This window comes from Phyllobates terribilis, unplaced genomic scaffold (genome assembly GCF_046119375.1).
Source record: "Phyllobates terribilis strain yellow unplaced genomic scaffold, ASM4611937v1 Scaffold_1__5_contigs__length_1240528914, whole genome shotgun sequence".
Lineage (NCBI taxonomy): Eukaryota > Metazoa > Chordata > Amphibia > Anura > Dendrobatidae > Phyllobates > Phyllobates terribilis.
The window spans coordinates 1,012,541,916-1,012,558,789 of NW_027362761.1; the positions used below are offsets into that span (position 1 = coordinate 1,012,541,916).

The following is a 16,874-nucleotide window of genomic DNA, read 5'->3' on the forward strand; positions in this document are numbered from 1 at the left end:
ACGGGTAGTTTTACATTTAGGCTCTTTTTTGGTGTCAGTTCTCCTTGCAGCAGAGTAAAGTAATGTACAGCAGACCAACGCGGAGAGTCGTAATGACTGAGGGTAGGAGGTGGCGCGGGGGCATAAATAATATTGCTCTACCTTCCTGAAGCAGAACATGTAGCATTTCATTTTTTTTGGTACTGAATTAGAAATGGATGATGATTCATTCCATCCGTAATAATTATGTCATGCTGATAAATATACACTAATTAGATAGGGGGATACTCTGAAAAAATATTCTGCAAGGATATGTGGATGCTAGAAAAAAGTATCTCTTAGTCGGTATGCCTCAAACATTAGCACAATGACAAGACATACAGATGTGTCCATTAGTGATGAGCGAGTGTGCTTGTTTAACCCTTTAACTGAGCATGTTCGAGTGCTTACCGAGTATCTTCAGCGTGCTCGTATATTATGTTTGAGTTCTTACGTCTGAATGCTTTACGGCTGTTAGACAACCTCAACACATGCAGAGATTGCTTGTTTGTTAGGGAATCCTCACATGTCTGGAGGCTGTCTAACAGCCATAAATCATGCAGACGCAGGGACTCGAACATAATATACAAGCACACCGAAGCTACTCGGTAAGCACCCGAGCATGCTCAGTTAAAGGGTTAAAAGAGCACGTTCGCTCATCACTAGTGTCCATCCTTACCGTTTACTGAATTCTATGTAGGACTCCAGTTTTACAATGCAATACAATATCATGCCATGCTACAAACACCCCGACGGGCTGCAGAGTACATCACAACCATGGGGTTGGCCACATATGGACACGAAGAGCATGGAGCATAGGCACCTCGTGACAGAGTTTTTTAAGGCTGCTCATCTTGTGCCACTCATCTTGGGTGCGTTGAGCCAAGAGAAAAGGTAAGAAAAGGCAAAACTGTAAATATTTGTCTTTACCGTCAAACTAAGGGAGTCCCTGCCCATCACCCTGTTGTAGGGCTAACTGCGATATTAATTCACAGACAGCATATGGCAGAATTTCCATGCTTAGAGCTGGGCTACCCAATAGAGGCCACGTCGGTACCACGGCTAAAAGACGGAAGCCCTGCAAACCCCCTGCTACCTGTTGAAATCCCCGCACTTCTTATGACTTGTAGGTCATCGTTGTGGCGTGATGCACTTATGATGTCGTGCTGGGCCTGCTAATCAGGAGAGGCCCTCGTAGGACGGCACGTAAAAGGCATTTCGCAGTGCTCCCATCGGCAGCCAAGGAATACAGACGTGGTTGCTGGTCCTACAAATCCATTCGCTCATTTCTTCTACCCAGAGCACAAATGTCACTAGCTTCCCATATTTTACCAGACAAGAATAGCACTGTCCGTCTACATTTTGCTTATGCACATAATGGAGGTATAAGACTATGTACATAACCGTACAATGTTTTTAAAAAGACAAACTTATAAAAATAACAGTATAATAAGGAGGTAACATGGAATGTCTACTTTTCGGTGAGGAATGCCAGGTATTTACTGTGTTTATTGTTGCCAGTAGTATTTATATCATGCGGCATTCCCCTAGACTTTCTATTACTGCGGAATTTTTCTTTGGGGAAATGATCACACTCCACATGGCTACCTGGGGATGACTCCGCGCAGACACACAAAACCAGTTCATGTATGGACACCATTAAAGGTTGAGTCAATACAGGTGGATTTTAGCTGGTGCCGCACTCAAAGGCGTTTAGTGAAACTAAACAAAACAGTGGCGTCATGCAAATAAAACGTTTTATAGCATGCGTGACGGGCACATCGTGAACACTGATGCCTTCTTCACACACAGGTTTTAATTCAGTTTCCAGTGATGTAATTAACCATTTTCTTACCAAAATACAGGTTACACAAAATAATACAGTCATTGGCAATCTCACGACATCATATGTTAAAACAGCCAAAATCAACACAATGTAGAGTGTTTAGTGAGAGTAAGAATCCGTGTAAGTGCAGAGATGAAAGACAGGGGGATAGTAACCTTCTGCAAGTCAAGAGGGCTCTCTACAGAAGCATCAAGAGAGGAAACAGAAGAAACTTCCTGCAAAGGTAGAAAACAAGGTGAAAGCTGATAGAATGGAACTGGTTACTGCATCGCCACATGCCCTTCTCCTATTGTGGTGTGGGACTTTTCTTAGAAACCAATAAACCTAAAAGTTTTAGATGTAGACTACCAATCTGGCATGAGTTCTGAGTTCTATGCCTTTTCCCTGAACCCTATCATCTGTCAGGGTCAACTAGCACATACACATTGGATTGTTAAGCGATCCTCTATAAAAAGAAGCAGGATCTGTATTCTTCTTGCCATATAATCAATAGTGGTGCAGAAGATTACACTTGAAGAGGTTGTCCAGTACTTTTATATTGATGGCTTATCCTTAGATACATCATCAATATCAGATGGGTAGGGGTGTGACACCTCACAACCCTGCCTATCAGCTCTTCCTGGTGCCAACGGCAGCCGGATGTGATCAGTTACGTATCGGACGAGCACAACCCCGTTACCTGTACAATGGACACAGCGAGTTATTGCAGATCCAGCTCTATTCATTCATACATGAGCAAGCTGTGCAGCTCTGCAACTGATCACATCTGGCCACTGTCGGCACCGAAACAGCGGATAGGCAGGGGTGACTGGTTGTCAGTCCCCCACCAATCTGATATTGATGACCTATCCGAAGCATAAGCCATGAATGCAAAAGCACTGGAATACTCCTTTAAAGCTGAGGATATACTCGCTCATATTATATATCTATTTCAGCAAGCATTCAAGCTGTGTTAAATGCAGGCTATGTTAAAATAAAAGTAAATTAAAAGGGGTTGTTAAGGTCTAATTTTTTTTTCTAAAATCAGACCAATGTACATGACATTATAAGTGACGTCACAAACATGGGCAGGCTGATATGCAGTTGCGCATGGTGTATGCATAGTACATACAGTGTGCATGCACTCTCAGCCTGTCCGTGCATGTGGCAATACTTAAGATGAGAAGTAATTTCTGGCGTAAAGCCCCAGCAGGGAAAATAATTTTCATGATGGCACATAAAGGTACCAAGAAGAGCAGATCCATGAGAAAATATAGATATATATTAGAAAAATACATCACATTGAGATAAAAAGTTAAAAACAATACAAAAAAACCCTTAGTCCTGAACAACCTCTTTAATGCCGGTGTATGTCCTCTTTAGAGATACAAAATGCACACTATATAAAACCTAAAGGCAATGCGACTCCTACATAATTATGGGGTTTTCTTCTGTAATAAGGCCGAGCACATGCACAAAGGTAATGTCTAAGGCTATAAAATGCATATTATGGATGAGCCGCTGACATGTAGCCCTTCTGTACTCAATAATGGAAAATGACGGAGCCATAACTTACTTCCGAAAATTCTAAATACATCTTTACCTCTATTACTTCATTAACTAAGCAGTGACGTTGCTAAGTGGCTGCTTACTCATAGACTGTTATTTCCGTGACATTTATTGATTTCAAATGTCCTTGAAATATCAGTTTCCTGTTAATTATTCTTCCGCGCACACGGTCACTTTCCACTTGGGACACAGGGAAGGCTGCCTTCATATATGCCCAGTAGCCCTTCAGCTAAAATGTGTGTCCTTCCTACAGGGGCAGTCACTGATCAGATTAGGAGAAAGAGATATTAATGTGTACCTGTGAATTGAAGTCATCTTCTGGCTCCTGGAGGTTAAAAACTGTTGCTGCATTGTCAGCGCCAAGCAGTCGTCGGGCCATTTTCTCCTCATATGTCAATTTCTTAGGAGAGATACCAAGAAAGTAGATTAACAAATCCTATTCACATAAGTGCGAATGGGAAACAGCAAAATCAACTGTTGTGGCCCATAGAGGGTCCCACGTAGGGGACTTCCAGCTGTAATGTTTACTTTACCTAACAGGGCATTCGACAGATGTGCTGTTGTCTTTAGGAGTCACTCGTGATGGTCATTATCTAACCAAAATGGGCAGCACTAAATTATATGCTGCAAGATCACTGCCAACTCTCAATCTCAGTGGTTTGAAGGCACTAAGATGTCATTCTACTTAAAGGGGTTCTCTAACATATGATATGGATGACTGACCCTTGGGATAGGTCATCACTATCATATCAATGAGGGTCCAGCACCCAGCACATACACCGATTAGCTGTTAATAGCTGTGGCAGACGTTGTATAAAAACACTGAACAGACTCAGCAGCTCTATTCAATGTGTAGCATTCATTGTGGGGTACAGCAGATCAGCTCCTACTCTCTGGAATAGGAGATGTTCTGCAGTGCTCGGCAGCAGACGTTACACATTGAATGGAGATTGAACAGAGCTACACTGCCTATGTTTTTATCCGGCCGCCACCAAAACTGCTAGCAGCTGATCGGTGATGGTTTCAAATTCCCCCCAATCTAATACTGATGACCTATCATAAGGGTAGGTCATCAATATCAAATGCAAGAAGAACCCCTTTAAGTGTCCTAAAACTGCAATGGAAAGGCAGGAGGTAGGAGGACATCCTACATAACAGTACCGGTTGCCCGTTGTTTAGGAGTTCCTCTTTGAAGCGGAGTTTTCTCTCCAGATCTTGAATGACTGCATCTTTTGTTCCCTGAATCTCCTCGTCAGATGCTATACGGGCAGTCCGGCCAGCCTTCTTTGGAAAGCCACTAACAGAGGAAACAGAGAATATGGCAGTAGTCACTTACACTATTCATCCAGCAGAGTCACATACATAACATTATTACTGGTTTTGTGCAGGGATGTGTGTGTAGATTGGGGGTGGGAGACAAATGACATGTTGACAGCGTCTTTGGCCTGATGCTAATTTCATAAAAATAGACAAAAGTCTGGGAAAAATTGGTCGCAGTTAGCTAAATATGAGGTATAATACATTGAGCTACAGAGCTCTCTGGACAGGTCTGTTTTAGTAGATACATAATATAGCAATCCCGAATCTGTGTTTTTCATTGTTATTACTCCTGAAAATGTATGACTAAATTGATAGCTGGGTGCTGCCATTACCCTTTTCAAAGTGGTGTGTCCCTATACAGTCTGACACTTGTCAGCGTCAGACTGTGTAGGAAACAACCACAACTTCCAACTCCCAGTACAAATTTAAGGTGAGTCTGACACCCCCCAAACCCAAATAAGCTAAGTACACAGTTTTATAGGGGATTTAGTCTCTATATAAAGCATATCCTTGCCTATAGCGCCCAAAAAACACGGTTTAATCAAAATGCAAACTAGGGTACTTGATGCACTCATGGAATGGCTCAATGCTCGGTGCACCATTCTGCCCCCAAAATTAGCACCCTATATCATTCTTGATTGACAGCACTTGCTTGCTTGCCTAGAGTGAGCATAGTCTGAACAGACTCCTCCTATGTGTGCGCACACTGACAGTTCAGGAGCCAGTGCAGGCGCACCAAGTGTCAGTGCACATAAGTGGCTGCTCGCTACGCCAATACACTTGGGAGAGGAGCGAGCATCCGTAGCAGTAGTAGTCTAAATGCGCACATGGTGGTTCCTGAACTGTCGAGTGTGCTCGCGCAAGTAGGAGGATGCTGTTCAGGCATCGCTTGCTGTCAATCAAGATATACTGAGCTTGGGCCACTGCAAGTGTGCACCCAGCACCAAAATTTGCATACTGATTAACCAGCACTTTGTGCAGCCTAAAAGGCAAAAATGAATAATAACACTAAAGCTATGATTTTTATGGGGGATACATCCCCTATAAGACTGAGTACTAAGCTTAAATTGTGTTTTGGAGGGGTGACAGACCCTTTAAAGATGGAATTAAACTATTTAAAATGACACATTTCTAGTTCCTGAACCCTGAACTGGTCACACAGCAATGCATCCATACAAATACTAGAATTGCAACCTTCACAATAGTAAATTCTAAAAATAAACATTTGCAATATTTTTCCACTACTAATATTCATGGCTCTGACTGGAGAGGATACAAATCCAGCTTCCCTAAGGGAAATAATGGAAAATTGAATCATGTCCAATCTTGAATAGATCGTGCCTGTGAGATATTAGATACTGATAAAAGATTATGGGTAGGCGCCAAGCGCAGCGTATAAAATGATTACCGTATATCCACTATTTACATTAGAGGCTGGATTGCAGCACCTTGGTTAGGACATCACATGTGATGCTGACTATCAGGGCAGCGGGAATTACTGGAACCAAATCCAGATTGCTCTCAATACCCACTGGAAATTCCTTGCTGGTTACACACTAATAGTGATGTTTCCACTTTTAATTTAATCTTTTTTTTTAAAACTATCCAACTTTTTCATAACTTTTATGGATCTGGATCAGTAAATACATGCTCAGTCAGTCAATACGATTATAATGTAGAATGATTATGCTTTAATGGGGTCCCCATCTTAGCAAGTTATTAACTATCCTCCATTTACTGTCTACAGCAGAGGTGGGCAATTAGTTCTTCCAAGGGGCCACGTGAGAGACCGTTACTGTTGTGAGGGGGGAACCGACTGGCCAAGCTTAATTCTGCTCATTATTACGTTTTATCACTTAATATTGAGCAGAATTAAGTATGCTGACTCACTGCTATTGCGAATACGTTTGAATACACCTTATTGTAACATGTATTCGCATCAGCAGCAACTAATCAAACCATACAAAATGTACTTATTTTTGAAAACTCTACAAAAGCTGTAAATCATAGCACTCCTGTTATTCAGCACGAAGTATAAGTCTGGATGTACCTTGATCAACAGCTCCACCTACACAGTATGATGCCCCCACACAGTATGTTGACCCCACATCCTCCCTAACACAGTGATTCCTCCACAAACAATATGATGCCCACCACACACAGCTCCCTACAAACCGTATGATGGATCCCACACCCACACAGTTGATGACTCCACAGTCCCCCACACCCACACAGTATGATGACCCCACAGTCCCCCAACACAGTGCAATTCCCCCACAAACAATATGATGCCCCCCACACACAGCTCCCTACAAATAGTAGGATTGACCCCACACACACAGCCACCCCAAACACATGGTATGATGGTCCAACAGCTCCTTTCACACAGAATGATGGTACCGAAGCCTTCCCCCCAAATACTGACAAAATAAAAATCTTCACCTAGCCCCATTCCCATGATGCTCTGCTCTGTATACTGTGTTAACTGAGGATCTGCCCAGCAGGTGTGAACTAGTGACATTATCATGGCTGCTGTGCTGAGACTCAGATGTGCAGGTTGAAGGGAGGAAGAAAGAACTGATGGCTTCCTATTCCACTTTTGTATTTAACAGTGTCCGTATCCCAGAGGTGCCAGGCGGGAGCGGCGGCTCAGTGGTACAGTGCGCCACTGTATCCGTCCCTTTGGTTGTCCCAGTTCGTGGGCAAGATAGGAACAACCAAAAAGCTGGATTTGGCTCACCGGCTGCACTGGTCTGGAATATTGTATTAATGGAGATAAAAAATAAAAAAAATGTGCAACAGCACTCCCCTAAGTTTTTAACGGCAGAAAAAAATAGTCTCCATTAAGTCTCCTTTGTTTTAAACTAGGGGATTGCTGGGTTTAAGAAAATGACTTTTAATCTACCTGGTTAACGGTGCAGCAAGCTGCCTCCTAGATAAAATTGTCTTGCATTGAAGCCTTTCACCAAAATTATCATCCTACATACAATGTGTCGCATGCACTTGGCTTTTTGCATTGTAGCATTCTTGGCAAAATTATATAAACCACATAGTAACTTCAGTACCAACAGTATATTAAGCCGTTCTTTCATGTGATGTGACTATTGCCTACCTTTTACACAAATGTCACTCTAGCTTTGTAGAGCAACATGTATACCTTTGGACATTTTTTTACTTAAATCCCTGTATTTTTTGGCTAAACATCACGTTTAGACGTTCTACAGCCTTTGTGCATCACGGTACATAGCAGACTGAGAAAGGATTTAACAGTGAAATCTGAAGCAGAGTTTCTAATTTATCTTCTCTTGAACCATCTTCTAAGCTTATTTATGACTAACAAAAAGTTAAAAGTTTATTTATAAATCAGTTCAGGGGATAATCCAGAAGAAAAGACATAAGAGTAACAATCCCTACTGTCAAGACAAACTTTAATGATGAATTTCATGGTTTCTCAATCTGATATGTACTGTGATCCTTAGAGGCTGTAGAAGTCAAATGTTCCAAAGTTTTTGATGAAACTTTATTACAAAAGAAATGAGAAGTATAAAAACATATGCATTTAAGGAAAATGTCCATGCAGTTTGTAAATCATTTAACAAATCATTCAGCAAAATAGTGTGATAGTGATAGTCATGGTCACCTAGAAAAATAGGCGTCTTTGTTAATAAAACCCCAGACAACAGGAATTTTATGAAGATAAAGCACATTCATGGTACAATTATTTTGACAACTAAGATAGTTTTCATCATGTAATTTAAGTAAATGTGTATGTTATAATAATGATTTCTGCTATAATAAATTCAATAGTTTTAAAATGTTATTATAATTATTTATACACATGACAAGGAGAGTTATGGTACAGTATAAACTTACGGTGGCATTACGCCTTTTGGAAGACCAAGCTCATTGAATGAGACAGGTGATGGCTGGGATGGCAGCATGGAACTAAGGAAGGCTGCAGGGTTGTAGCCAGAGTTAGATCCTCTTGTAGTTGGAGAAAGAGATGGACTGTAGGATGGTGATTGGGCAGAAACTGGAAGTGGAGGAGGTGGTGGAGGAAGAGGAAATTGATCTTGACTACTATAGTTTGCAGTAGGACTCATCACAGGAGGTGGAGGAGGTGGTGGCGATGATGATGTTGGAGACCAAAATGCTTCCGGTTCTGGATAAAATGGTTGAGAGAATGGTGGCACTGGAGCTCTACCAAACTGTTTTTGAGGTGCTGATGTTGGAGAAGGCAGGCTGGAGGTAGAGGATCCAGAAGATGGTGTCACAAAGCCTGGGGTGGAACTCATGTTCTGAGCAGCAATAAACTGTTTAGGACGAGCGTAGTTAAAAGAGCTTGCTGGTTGCATCGCCGGAGAACTGTGAGAGTTCAGAACGCTCATTTGTGCCGGTGAAGGGATAAACTGACTGGCCTCGAGCTCCTGGATGGAGGGTGGAGGAGGGAAAGAAGGTGAAGGTGGCGTACTCTGCTGAAGACTTGCTTGTTGTTTCACGGCAGCAGATTCTTTTTCTTTAAGTATTTGATTCTGTAGTTGCAGTAATGTCTGAGAATCCCTGGGTAAATGAGAAGAAAAAAATATGAGCAGGGCAATAGTATGTATGGCATTCGAGCAGTGGAGAACTGAAGTCACAGAAGGAATGCTGCACTATTCATATTCAACTTAACCTTGATCGTAAATTTCTCCTACATGAAACGAAAAGGTAGTTAGAAATTCCTGCTTGATTCAGGGCTGAAGCCAGTGATAGTAAGACAGATAAGATATAGATGTGGTGAACATGTGTCATCTCTCCTGAATCAAGAATGGACAAATCCCAGAAGCCAAGTAGTGAGCGCAGGAACCTCGACATTCAGTGCCAGGTCTGAAAATGAGAACATTATTTCATTTTCTCCTTTGACTGCACTGTCCACGTCATATTGTTGTACTTTATAACATCACTGATTATTAGTTTCATTATGGACTATTATGGAACCTGCAGCAATATGGGAAGTACATGTGGGTACAATAAAGCTAAAAAATAAAAATAGGAGGTTCACAGAGAACATTTTATGTCGAAGTATATAGCCCAGAAATGTAAACCCACTAAACAGTAATTATGGGGATTAATAGTTTTTCCAATGATACTATAAAATGGCCATGCTATTATTACAAATTATAGGCCAAATAATATGAGAAGTCCAGAGTATTATTTATGGTTATAAACATTAATATATAATTATCTGAAGCCATTCACCATACTTTACTAATGAAAGAAGGAGCTCACTGATACATTTTGACTTAAGAGCATGGAAAAAAGCTTTGGAGAAACTACATGATTATTTCATAATCACCAGATAACCAATACGTGTTATTAAACAAAAAGTGGAGATGGGCAATTGGGGAATTTTAAACCCCGTAAAGTTGACCTTAAAAACGCTTACAGATGTTTGGTTATAGCAAGGAAAGCTTTGAGAATTTTTTATTTTAGGAAATATATATTGTAGTCAGCATCGGACTGCTGTGCATTGGGCCCACCAGAGAAAATCATTCCTGGGACCCACTATGTAGCTACATAGAAATAGTACAAGCCCACCAATTGTGTGGTAAAACATGGTAATACTGTGCTCTAACATAAAAACACAATGGTTCACATTTATCAAAAAAGGAGTAATTTGAGCCAAATCTTGTGTATTCACTTCAACTCCATTATTCCATATTTATCATATTTCGTCTCGAATGATAATGGTGCAAATTATTTAAGCATGGTAGCAAACGTCTCGATGTTAAAAAAAAAAAAAAAAAGAGCTGACATCCAGTGTGTCAAATGTTGCATAGTTAAATAATTTTTTTTACAAATTGAAACTTTTTATGCATGTAGAAAAGGTTCTAATATAAATGCATTTGTTCCGTGCCTTTTTTAAGACAGCCAGTGCCGATAAGGGCGCTCCTCTCTCCCCATGCACATACATAAAATCAATTCAAAATATTAATCCCTTGACACAGATGAAAGAACAATGCCAGTACGTCCACAGCAGGGTCCGCATGTGTGGAGTTGGCTCAGGAGTGGAGCCCGCTTCACACGCAGCATATAACCAGTGTGTTATACAGCGTGCATGTGCCTGTATGGTTACCATGCAGCTGTGCGCCCCCATCTTGATACTCTTGTGACATCCAGCATAGGCTGGATTCATACGAGATCATTATTCCACTCTATACTGCAATACTGTTATATTAAAACATACAAAATAAGCAGGGGGTAATGATCGTGGTCATAGAGGGTGCAACCAGACCCATGCTGGAGCCTGACCCACCAAAACCAATTTCACCTGGATGTGCGTCCTCTGATGTACATTCTGTTGAAATGTATTGTGATGCAGAGACCCGCCGGCTCCCTGCACTGCAATGCGCGCTGCCGGACAATCAGAGGCTTGCAGCAGATGTCGGCTCGCCAATGATGGGTTGCACATGGCAGTGGCGTCGTGCGCTGCCCTTGGCTGCCCACAGAAGTCAGCTCCCGGCTGGGGGAACATTATACCAGGGTGGAGGACATTATACCAGGATGGCGGAAGACTGATCCGATCAGCTGGCATCTCATCACCGCTGAGCCTGTAGCTGTAGTCTGTAGACAGCTGACAGTGCCAGCACCCACTGGAGGATCCTCTGGTGGGCCAATCCGACTATATATTATATATATATATATATATATATATATACACATACAGTACAGACTTTTTTGTATTTTCATGACTATGAAAATTGTACATTCACAGTGAAGGCATCAAAACTATGAATTAACACATGTGAAATTATATACTTAACAAAAAAGTGTGAAACCACTGAAAATATGTCTTATATTCTAGGTTCTTCAAAGTAGCCACCTTTTGCTTTGATATATATATATATTAGTGTCCCTATATTTATATTTCTTTTCAGTGGTAGAAGAATAAGTAGTTTTGGATGATTACTAAAGTTCCTTCATGTCTGCGCCGTTGCATCCAAATAACCTGTTCACAAAATCAAAGTATATCATTGGGTGGGAAGGGGTTAAACAGGCAGTTTTGATGACATCACAAAGCACATAGACATCATAGAGATCATGTGACATCACAATTGGTATAGAATGTACAGAGTGTAACACCTGAGCCATCTTGTTTCATTAGAGCCCGACAGCTTGAAGGGAACAAGTCCAGGTAGGGAACTCTTCACTTAGGACCTCACTCCTACATTGTATAGATGGGGGGCTAGTAGTGGGATTCAGAACCGCATCATTCACCTGAAAATGTCAGCAGAAAGCGCTGGATCCTGTGTCCTGTGCTGTGATTGTTCTAATGATTCTGTGATTTAAAAAAATGTTATTGACCAGATTCTAAGGAAAATCTGCACATTTGGATGCTTTAGTAAGGCAGTGTGAGCCCGGCCTACAGGGGTTACCAATGTGGAGAACCCCTTCCCTAAATGAGGACTTGCTGGTCGATCAACTGATCATCTGTCAGAGGTCTTGAAGACCCCCCTCAGCAATCGGCTGGTTTTTCCCTCTATCACACCCATGTGCTCTAATAAAAGCATATACAAAGGGGTGGGCCAGTTGAGACCACTCTATTTGGCTCCATATTTGGGTAGCTTTGCCATTAATGTCAGAACGTAGCGTTTTCATAACATGAATGTAATTGCAGACTGCTACCAGTCTCCATTGTCAGGAGTGACCGGGAACTGACGGTTTATGGTGATCAGGAATCGCAGTATGGAGTCCTGTGTTTTCCTTTTGTTCATAGAGTAATAGGTGATGAGGATTAGGATAAAAGGGTGGAAATATTTAGGCTATAAAGTGCGTCATGACTCCATTAAAAATGAAGCTGGTGGTTATTTGCAGCCTGTGATTTTGTTGTTTTAATTCAACTCTATCTTGATGTTGGAAACACGATACATAACACAGCAGTGGCAGTTATTATGACATCACCGGACACATGACATCATAGATATCACATGACATCACAATTGGTACAGAATGCATACAGTTCTAATCCTGAACCATCTTGTGTCCCAGAGGCAGCAGCTTGAGGAAGACAAGTCCAGGTAGGCAGCTCTTCACTGAACACTAAGGCCCCATTCACACCATGTGTAGCTGTGGGATGTTTGTGGTGAGGTTTAGAACTGCACCATTTACCCCTAAAAAATCTAAGGAAACATCTGAGCGACGTGTTCTCTCTCGTGTATCAGGATGATTCCTTATATAGGACCTATCATTGAATCCTCTTTTTTGTAATGATAGGTGTTATGTCTCATCTAGTTGAGATGAGCAGCTGTAATGAAGCACGGACAGATGACGGTGGCGCAGCAGGACGGCCGAGCAGGAACAATGGAGAACGCAGTAGCTTGATGGCAGCAGGAGGACCAGACCTGGGACCACAGGATATCATCAGCAGAATTGAGGCACCGGCAACTGGAGTAATAGAGTTACAGACTCTGATCAGACTTTGATCAGAGCGGCATCAGTTTTTCTCAGAAGTGGAGAGGAGAAAAAGGAGGTTTCTCACGTTCTCCCTTCTGTCAGTTGTTGAAAATCGGACCACACTCAGATGTCATCAAAGTGCGGTCCAATTTTTTCACAGACCCACAGACTTGCATTGCCATTACCATTACCATATTTTGCAGACTATAAGAAGCACCCCAAATTTTGGGGTGGAATATAATTTTTTTTAAATAAAATGGTGGTGCCTCTTATAGTCTCTTTAACAGTAGGTTACAGGGGGGCGGCGGTGGTGGAGCGGGTTTCACAGGAGGCAGGGTCGCTGCTTCAGGGGGCTGGCGGTGGCAGGATGCTGCGGGCCCTGGGCTCTCAAAAGGTGTCGGCACCGGTGAACAGAGTCCCCTTTCCTACTGATTGCCCTGCAGTGGGCTTTGGGAAAATGGCCGCTGGAAGCAGCACATGCGCAGATTGAGATCTCGGGAGATGCAAGCACCGCCTCCAGCGCCCATTTTCCCAAAGCCCATTGCAGGGCAATCAATAAGAAAAGGGACTCTGCTCACCGGCGCCGACATTTTATAAGAGCCCAGGGCCCGCCAACACCGGCCTACTGTGACCCTGCTCCACCGCACACACACCCAGTAAGCTACATCCGGATATTGTATATTAGATTGCAAGCTCCTAGGACAGGGTGTGCATTATCCTGCATGCCCTCAGGAGCAGCCTGTATATTGTATATTAGATTGTAAGCTCCTAGGACAGGGTGTGCATTATTCTGCATGCCCTCAGGAGCAGCCTATATATTATATATTAGATTGTAAGCTCCTAGGTCAGGGTGTACATTATTCTGTTGCCCTCAGGAGCAGCCTGTATATTGTATGTTAGATTGTAAACTCCTAGGTCAGGGTGTACATTATTCTACATGCCCTCAGGAGCAGCCTGTATATTATATATTAGATTGTAAGCTCCTAGGACAGGGTGTACATTATTCTACATGCTCTCAGGAACAGTCTGTATATTATATGTTAGATTGTAAGCTCCTAGGACAGAGTGTACATTATTCTCCATGCCCTCAGGAGCAGTCTGTATATTATATATTAGATTGTAAGCTCCTAGGACAGGGTGTACATTATTCTACATGCTCTCAGGAACAGTCTGTATATTACATGTTAGATTGCAATCTCCTAGAAGCAGGGTGTGCATTATTCTGCATGCCCTCAGGAGCAGTCTGAATATTACAGATTAGATTGTAAACTCCTAGGTCAGGGTGTACATTATTCTACATGCTCTCAGGAACAGTCTGTATATTATATGTTAGATTGTAAGCTCCTAGGACAGGGTGTACATTATTCTCCATGCCCTCAGGAGCAGCCTGTATATTATATATTAGATTGTAAGCTCCTAGGACAGGGTGTGCATTATTCTGCATGCTCTCAGGAGCAGCTTGTATATTGTATATTAGATTGTAAGCTCCAAGGACAGGGTGTGCATTATTCTGCATACTCTCAGGAGCAGTCTGTATATTGTATATTAGATTGTAGGCTCCTAGGACAGGGTGTGCATTATTCAGCATGCCCTCAGGAGCAGCCTGTATATTGTATATTAGATTGTAAGCTCCTAGGACAGGGTGTGCATTATTCTGCATGCCCTCAGGAGCAGTCTGTATATTGTATATTAGAGTGTAAGCTCCTAGGACAGGGTGTGCATTATTCTGCATGCTCTCAGGAGCAGCCTGTATATTGTATATTAGCTTGTAAGCTCCTAGGACAGGGTGTGCATTATTCTGCATGCCCTCAGGAGCAGTCTGTGTATTCTATATTAGATTGTAAGCTCCTAGGACAGAGTGTGCATTATTCTGCATGCCCTCAGGAGCAGTCTGTATATTGTATATTAGAGTGTAAGCTCCTAGGACAGGGTGTGCATTATTCTGCATGCTCTCAGGAGCAGCCTGTATGTTGTATATTAGATTGTAAGCTCCAAGGACAGGGTGCGCATTATTCTGCATGCTCTCAGGAGCAGTCTGTATACTGTATATTAGATTGTAAGCTCCTAGGACAGGGTGTGCATTATTCTGCATGCCCTCAGGAGCAGCCTGTATATTAGATTGAAAGCTCCTAGGACAGGGTGTGCATTATTCTGCATGCTCTCAGGAGCAGTCTGTATACTGTATATTAGATTGTAAGCTCCTAGGACAGGGTGTGCATTATTCTGCATGCCCTCAGGAGCAGTCTGTGTATTCTATATTAGATTGTAAGCTCCTAGGACAGGGTGTGCATTATTCAGCATGCCCTCAGGAGCAGCCTGTATATTGTATATTAGATTGTAAGCTCCTAGGACAGGGTGTGCATTATCCTGCATGCTCTCTGGAGCAGTCTGTATATTGTATATTAGATTGTAAGCTCCTAGGACAGGGTGTGCATTATTCTGCATGCCCTCAGGAGCAGCCTATATATTATATATTAGATTGTAAGCTCCTAGGTCAGGGTGTACATTATTCTGTTGCCCTCAGGAGCAGCCTGTATATTGTATGTTAGATTGTAAGCTCCTAGGACAGGGTGTACATTATTCTCCATGCCCTCAGGAGCAGTCTGTATATTATATATTAGATTGTAAGCTCCTAGGACAGGGTGTACATTATTCTACATGCTCTCAGGAACAGTCTGTATATTATATGTTAGATTGTAAGCTCCTAGGACAGAGTGTACATTATTCTCCATGCCCTCAGGAGCAGTCTGTATATTATATATTAGATTGTAAGCTCCTAGGACAGGGTGTACATTATTCTACATGCTCTCAGGAACAGTCTGTATATTACATGTTAGATTGCAATCTCCTAGAAGCAGGGTGTGCATTATTCTGCATGCCCTCAGGAGCAGTCTGAATATTACAGATTAGATTGTAAACTCCTAGGTCAGGGTGTACATTATTCTACATGCTCTCAGGAACAGTCTGTATATTATATGTTAGATTGTAAGCTCCTAGGACAGGGTGTACATTATTCTCCATGCCCTCAGGAGCAGCCTGTATATTATATATTAGATTGTAAGCTCCTAGGACAGGGTGTGCATTATTCTGCATGCTCTCAGGAGCAGCTTGTATATTGTATATTAGATTGTAAGCTCCAAGGACAGGGTGTGCATTATTCTGCATACTCTCAGGAGCAGTCTGTATATTGTATATTAGATTGTAGGCTCCTAGGACAGGGTGTGCATTATTCAGCATGCCCTCAGGAGCAGCCTGTATATTGTATATTAGATTGTAAGCTCCTAGGACAGGGTGTGCATTATTCTGCATGCCCTCAGGAGCAGCCTGTATATTATATATTAGATTGTAAGCTCCTAGGACAGGGTGTGCATTATTCTGCATGCTCTCAGGAGCAGCCTGTATATTGTATATTAGATTGTAAGCTCCAAGGACAGGGTGCGCATTATTCTGCATGCTCTCAGGAGCAGCTTGTATATTGTATATTAGATTGTAAGCTCCAAGGACAGAGTGTGCATTATTCTGCATGCCCTCAGGAGCAGTCTGTATATTGTATATTAGAGTGTAAGCTCCTAGGACAGGGTGTGCATTATTCTGCATGCTCTCAGGAGCAGCCTGTATATTGTATATTAGATTGTAAGCTCCAAGGACAGGGTGCGCATTATTCTGCATGCTCTCAGGAGCAGTCTGTATACTGTATATTAGATTGTAA

The 16,874-nt window shown here is 42.1% G+C and overlaps 1 protein-coding gene across 5 annotated transcripts in view; it reads right to left on the minus strand.

Annotated features, from left to right (window-relative positions):
* Positions 1-16,874, minus strand: part of PALLD (palladin, cytoskeletal associated protein) — a 542,838-nt gene that overhangs the window by 46,552 nt on the left and 479,412 nt on the right. For all 5 annotated transcript variants that reach the window (XM_073644159.1, XM_073644168.1, XM_073644184.1 and 2 more), the window contains 3 exons: positions 8,606-9,292; positions 4,574-4,709; positions 3,711-3,812 (listed from right to left, as the gene is read on the minus strand). In XM_073644159.1, coding sequence (XP_073500260.1) covers positions 3,711-3,812; positions 4,574-4,709; positions 8,606-9,292 — 925 coding nt within the window. The remainder of the gene's footprint in view (positions 1-3,710; positions 3,813-4,573; positions 4,710-8,605; positions 9,293-16,874) is intronic.